We start from the raw sequence: 6,203 nt of genomic DNA, 5'->3' as shown, positions 1-6,203 counted from the left end.
CGCCACCATGAATAGGTAGGACATGCTTTTTTTGAAGAAGAAGATACCTTGTGAGCACTGAGACTCAGCCTAGTAGATCTGGTATCTTATTTCTTTGCTCTAAGTGGCAGAGCACGGGGATGGTAATATGCAAAAGCAGTTTTCTGCATCCCAGGAGAGCGCTGTGGAATAGCGAGAGGAGGATCAGTGGGCTGAAACACGGCTAATTAAGAAATAATCGATCACAAACAGTTCTTTTTTTAAAGAATGCTTACTCCCATCTCTGTTCAGTTGAGGAATGAAGTAGAAGAAAAGCCTCTGTAATGAAAAGAAACTGATGTATGGTTTGAACCCTTTAAAAACCCCAGACTGCCCTTTGTTTGTAGTAGTTTATTTTTAACAAATGAACTTGGCACAACATAAGAAAGGCCGTATAAATGCCAGCGTGTCCTGGCACAAATCTGACTGACTGCAGGTTGCGTTCTTGCCCGTACTAGCTTTAAAAACAGACAGAAGGCAAGCACTGAGCACACATTTGTGAACCGCTGTGCTTTAAGCTAGTTAAAACTACCTTAAGCAAGTGGTTTTGAGCAAAGAGGCAGCCCCTAGGAAGCAAACAGGTTTGGAAACCTGGTGTCTGGATAGTTAAAATATGCTGGAGTGAGAAGCAGCTCTTTTAATGTGTTGGAGAAGAATTACTCACGTGCATTTATGCAGCCTCACCTACAATGCCACATCCGCTGCAATATTCCAAAAGCTAATTAATCTTGTACCTGCGGAATAACACAGGAGAGCGTGGAAGAGAGTTATTGATCAGGATCGACGTGCAAACGCTTTCCAACCTAAACCCCGGAGAGCTGAACAAGCAGAACGTTTTCATTTCAGTTAATCTGTGGAGGTGGAGGAGGTGTGCTGGCTGCTGCCTCGGGAGCAGCTCGGACCCAATTCCCCGGAGAGATGCCTGTCGTCTGCCTCACGCTCCCTGCGTGAGACGGAGAGGGGCGTTTATAACAAGCCAGGTCTTTTAGAGTCGGATTAATTGCTCAAGCTGGTTTTTCTCTTATTTTAAAAATAATTCCCACATGCATTTCCTCTAGCAGCTTCCTCCAGTCCCGGGCAATAAAGCGAAGTCAAAGAGCAGCGGCTGGAGCTGCAGCTGCAATCCTGTCGCGACGAAGATGAAGGAAACAGAAGAGCAGCTGCTGCTGGTGAGCAGGGAGAACCAAATGCTGAAGATCAAGGTGCGTTTGGGTTGTGTTTTTAAGGTTTTAGATGGATATGTGTGCCTTGCAGCCCAGTTACGAGTTGGGTTCCTGCTGGTGCAGCCTGGTGCCTACTTGGAAATCCCGTGCTGGAGCCTTTCCCTTGGGGAAAGGGCAGATTCTGCTTCGCTTTCCCGGCTGCTGCAAACTTTCATCCCAGCAGGCAAATGAAATTAATATCAAAATCTGCTCCTGGGGACACGTCTTGTGGCTAGCGAGGCGGCACCGTCAGCTCTGTGGGTAGTTGACAGCAGATGTATTTACAAGCAGTTGGAAGCGCGTCTCCCCTTTTAAGACACCGTCCTTTGTCATGGGGGGATGGCTCAATACTGGACAAATCTGCATTTACTGCGAAACTAAAATGCCTGTCGGGTATTGCCCACAGGTGGTTAGGATTCCTTTTTTTTTTTTAATAAGGGTAAATACTGAAATTTGATCTTGTATAGAGCGCTTGTTTTCCAGTCTGTGATTCTAACGTCACTTTTAAAGCACAACATGTATGTACTGTATGGTTGCTCTTTCCAGCTGGAAGCCACGAGAGAAGCAGGTGTACAGGCTCTCAGATCTGCCTCCCAGAAACTGTACAAGAATTACCAGACTCAGTCAGAAGAACTGAAAAAAAGCCACGAGAACGAGAAACAGCAAATACAGGTACAAATTTCCCCCGCGTGTCGGCATGACCGTCCTGTTCGCTGTCACAGTATTTAGGTGGGCTCTGGCTCTCTGTGCTGCTGACTTCAACCTAGGAGCTACTGAGACTCTTCTGGTAGTGCAGTGGGGAAGTTAAATAGGAAAATAAAAAAAGAAAAAATTTTTTGGTTTTATTCCTGATTCTTGGAATTGGGTCGGTAGAGTTGGCTCAAAATTCCTCGAGCCCCATCTCTGTCTCTCAGCTGCGGTCACCAGCTCCCTGCACACCTCCATTAATGCCCTTCTTGGCCCCAGGCCTACAATCTCCAACAAGAAGAAAAGCTCCAGCAAAGCTCAGAAAACGCCAGCCGACTTGCTGAGGGCATCAGGGAAAAACGTTCCCGCATCGCAGAGATGGAGAAGCGCGTGCAGAGGATGGAGGAGGTATGTCCGCCCGCTCCGCGTGTCCGCCCTGGCACTGGGAGTGCTGGTGCTTGGAAAGAGGAGTTAATTGCTCTCAGGGTTTGGGGCATGGTAGCTGTTGGAATTGGGACTAAAAAGGCTCCTGCCATGTGACACCAAATTGAGAACTTTTAGCTGCAACTATCAATAAAACGTGCAATTTGAGCTCCCTCTTTCAGTTACGTCAGTACTTAAAAACTGTAGAGCACCAGGGAGAAGTCTTAAGTTGCAGGTATTAATGATTTCTACTCTTGAATAGTTGCTCTACCACCGTCCCCCATCAGCATACTTCGAGCATTTGAAATGAAAACGTAGCCACCCTAGCGCTAAAACCTACCCTAAACACCAAAACACCACAGCAAGCACCCGAAATCCTGGGCAGGCAAACCACTGCTGTAGCAATCCGGCGACCGCGCGCGCAGAAACTGGCAGAGAATGTCTTCTCCCGTGCTGTGCGTTTCCTTTGGTGGTGGTAGTTGCGTTGGAAGGTGGCACTGTGCATGTTTTTTCTGGTGTACGCACTCGGTAGCGGTGGGAATTACTCCTACAGAAGGGCCATCCTAAAACTAAGTTTTTCCTGTCCTGGGGTTACTGTAAAGATGGGATCAATAAATGTATTTCAACCCCCATCACATACAGGTGATCCTTCTGATATTGAAGAGTTTTGTCACCAGTTTCGTTCCCCTTTTCCCCTCTGGGGACAAGGTTTTGAGGGGTGGACGTCACAGTAACACAGTCCATGAGCATGGACTCTTGCAAGACCCAAGGATTTTGCTAATTAGGTAGAGAACTGCTATTTTAAGAGAGTTTGGACTTTTCTCACGGTAAATGGGTACAGCCATCCCATTCGGATGTGATTCAGAGAGGTCAGACTAGTTTGTATCTCCAACTGATGTTGATGTAGGCTGATGGAGGTGGTTATTGGTGAATTCTGCCTGTTTTCAGATGCCAGGCGGAACCGTTGAAGGCACAGCCAAACTTCTCTTGCTAATCAAACGACAGGAAATGCAATATAGTTTTCATGTAACTTGAATTGTTTCCTTAGGAAAAGAAAACTCTGTTAGAGAAGAAAATGATGCTTGAAAAGATGCTTCAACAGATGATGTCAAGGAATGAAGACAGCAAACGGTGATTAAACGCATGTGATCAAGTGTTTTTCTTTCTTTCTGGGGGACTATTTCATGTAGAGTACTAGACAGTCACTTCTCCGGGTTCCTCCTGGTTGTAAAATTATTCCTGATGAAAGCAATTGGTTCGAAACCTGATTTACCACGACTGCTTGAAGAAGCTAAGAGAGGTGTTGATGTCCTACAGCTCTTAGATGTTGATTCTACTCAAATTCCTACTCAGTTTCCTTCCACCTCGCACAAATGGCTTCCCTTTCCCGATTCTCACGTGGAGTCAATGCTGCTTTGGTGACGTGCGTGCGGTAGGTAAGGGAATAGCCTCTATTATTTATGAATTTACTTATCGACAGCTAGTAAGGGTGGTCCTACCAGGCAAAATGCGTCTCAAACTGTGGTTGTGTTTGTGCTGCTCAGTAAAGAAGCCTGCAGCCATGCATCCTCAGGAACATCCTTGCTAGCAACAAGCTCTTGAGGTGTCCCTGAGGTGGGGGCAGTGATCCCTGGGAATTGAACCTGAGGTGCTTCTGCTCTCGCCCGCAGGTGCCTGGATCTCCAGAGGCAGATTTCCACCCTGCAGGAGCAGATCTGCCACCTGCAGCACGTGATCCAGGTGCAGCACCACAGCCTGCGTGGCGTGATAAAGGAGGTCAGGTCTTCAGCGGCCGGGGAAAAGAAATGGGAGACACTGGGATGCGGGCTCTTGCCTTGAGCGTGTGTGCTGGGGATGAGCAGCGTGCTCCCGTGTTCAGACAGCCACACGCATTTCATCGTTAGGATGGAAATGGCATTCCTAAAAATGGGATTATTTCAGGCAGAGCCCCAAGTTCTAAAGTATTCCTGGGAGGGACCTGGCTCCCCTCTCTGTGCCCTGCTTCCAGGGGGGGAACCTGGCTGACCCAGGGGTGCTCTGCCTGGGTGTACACCCTGCAGCTGGTTTCATGGGAAGTCCATGAAGCTGCTCCCACGAGCAAAGCCACCAGGCTGACGTCCTAGAAAGGCTGCAACAAAATTCAAGCCACTATAACAACATGAGCTGTTTTTTTTTTTTTTTTTTTTTTTTTTTACTCGACTGCTTTTGTACGTATGAGCTCCCACTGTACTCCCCTTGCCTCGCAGAACACTGGCTTGCCTTTTCCCATCCAGCTAAGGCAAGACCCAATGCTAATTACCTTTTGCAATCAGGTTTCTGTAGATATGCCAACAAGAGGTAGACTTGTTATCCTAAGGAAAATGCAACACCCTGTGTTGAGAAATCATTTTATAAATCAGTCCATCAATCAGTTTGAGTTTTTCCACAGTAAGAGACCAGGGAATTGAACCATCTGCGATTGCCCTGGTGTTGGTGAGGCATTTAACTCTGTGGTTTTGTTCAACATAGAGAGGTTTTTGATGTATTAAGGTTTCAAATCTCTTACAAACTTTATTTCCTAACTCTCAGGCAGAGGAACTGAACAATGAACTCAGAAGGCAAGATAAAAAAATAGAAAACCTGACAGAGAAGCTGACTGCACTGGAAGCACAGGTAAGTTGGAAAGTAAAAAGATACAGAATCACAGACCAGTTTGGGTTGAAAGGGACCCTAAAGATCATCTGATTCCAACCCTCCTGCCATGAGCATATTGAAGGGAGAGAGCAAAAGTAGTTCTCTACAGTCAGGGGGCCCTTCACACTGCTGGGCTTGTGTATGACACTGCCCGGGTGGTATTTCTTTGCACTGCATCTTTCATGGGCTTTAAAAAAAGCCACAAAAAGTCCCCCCAGCCACCTTTCTGGAGGAGTGGCAGGGCCTAGCTGGCACCCAGGCTTGTCTCTTGTCTGCTACCTTACACTGAGAGGGGGTTGGTTTATTTTTTACCTTGCAGAACAAAGAACTGAAAGACAGAGTGGAGTTCTGGTCTGGCCAGTCCAAGGCTAAAGTTTCAAAAGCTGTCTGGACAGAGTAAGTCCCTCGTGGGGTAGCGTGGGGCACCGGAATGGCTGGGCCCGTGGTTCTTGCACGCCATGTCCCCACAGGGCTGAGTCAGGCCTTGCTGGGAGCAACCCAACCTCATCCTGCAGAGGTGATCTTCTCCCCAAAGGAGAGGAAAAACACAAGCTCTGCTTCAAACGTAGTAGCTGATGGCTGTGCCCTGAGTCCTGACTCCCACACAGGCATCCAGCTCAGGTGGGGTGTGCTCAGCGTATCAGCCGAGGGCGTCTGCAGGAGCTGGTACATCCTTTCAAGATTAAACGGGAGCCTTTCCTGGGGGATACAGTCCTTTGCTGTAGTAGATCCGGGTGCAAGTTTCTGCCCTCAGTTAGCAGAACAGGCATTTGAAGTCAGCTCCTCCCCATGCAGGGCCATAGTTATAGACCTCTGACTTGTTTCACGCGTGGTCGTGGTGGGTTTAAGCCTGGCTTGGGCAGGTGAGGGCGTCTGAGTGAGCTCTGCCGCCTTGTGCTTCACTCCTGCAGTCCCCCGCGATATTTTGGAGCATCCCCTTACCTGATGCTCACCAGGCTAAGGAAGCAAGAGAGCTAAAGGAACAACTGGCTGTTCGTCTCCTACCTGTGCCAGAAGAACTTTTCCTGCGTTAACTCCCACGGCCTCTTTGTTACCGCAAAGCGCCTTCAGCACGTGCTGCCTCTCTGCGAAAGGTGATGCAGAAGCGGCGCTGAAGAGCTGCATTTGAGAGAATAAACCTGGAACCAAGGCAAGAGCTGACGAGAGAGGTGGTGAGCTCATGACTGCCTGCACAGCCCA

The 6,203-nt window shown here is 48.2% G+C and overlaps 1 protein-coding gene across 1 annotated transcript; it reads left to right on the top strand.

Annotated features, from left to right (window-relative positions):
- Nucleotides 1-1,157: 1,157 nt before the first annotated feature.
- Nucleotides 1,158-5,981, top strand: CCDC68 (coiled-coil domain containing 68). The gene is made up of 8 exons (XM_009948533.2): nucleotides 1,158-1,220; nucleotides 1,767-1,892; nucleotides 2,187-2,315; nucleotides 3,379-3,461; nucleotides 4,001-4,106; nucleotides 4,899-4,982; nucleotides 5,323-5,399; nucleotides 5,915-5,981. Exons 1-8 carry the CDS (start codon nucleotides 1,158-1,160, stop codon nucleotides 5,979-5,981), a joined length of 735 nt encoding a protein of 244 aa, XP_009946835.2.
- The last annotated feature ends 222 nt before the right edge of the window (nucleotides 5,982-6,203 follow it).

This window comes from Leptosomus discolor, chromosome Z, assembly GCF_034619465.1.
Source record: "Leptosomus discolor isolate bLepDis1 chromosome Z, bLepDis1.hap2, whole genome shotgun sequence".
Lineage (NCBI taxonomy): Eukaryota > Metazoa > Chordata > Aves > Leptosomiformes > Leptosomidae > Leptosomus > Leptosomus discolor.
The sequence above is the reverse complement of the archived record's forward strand: the minus strand, read 5'-3'. Positions and strand labels throughout refer to the sequence as shown.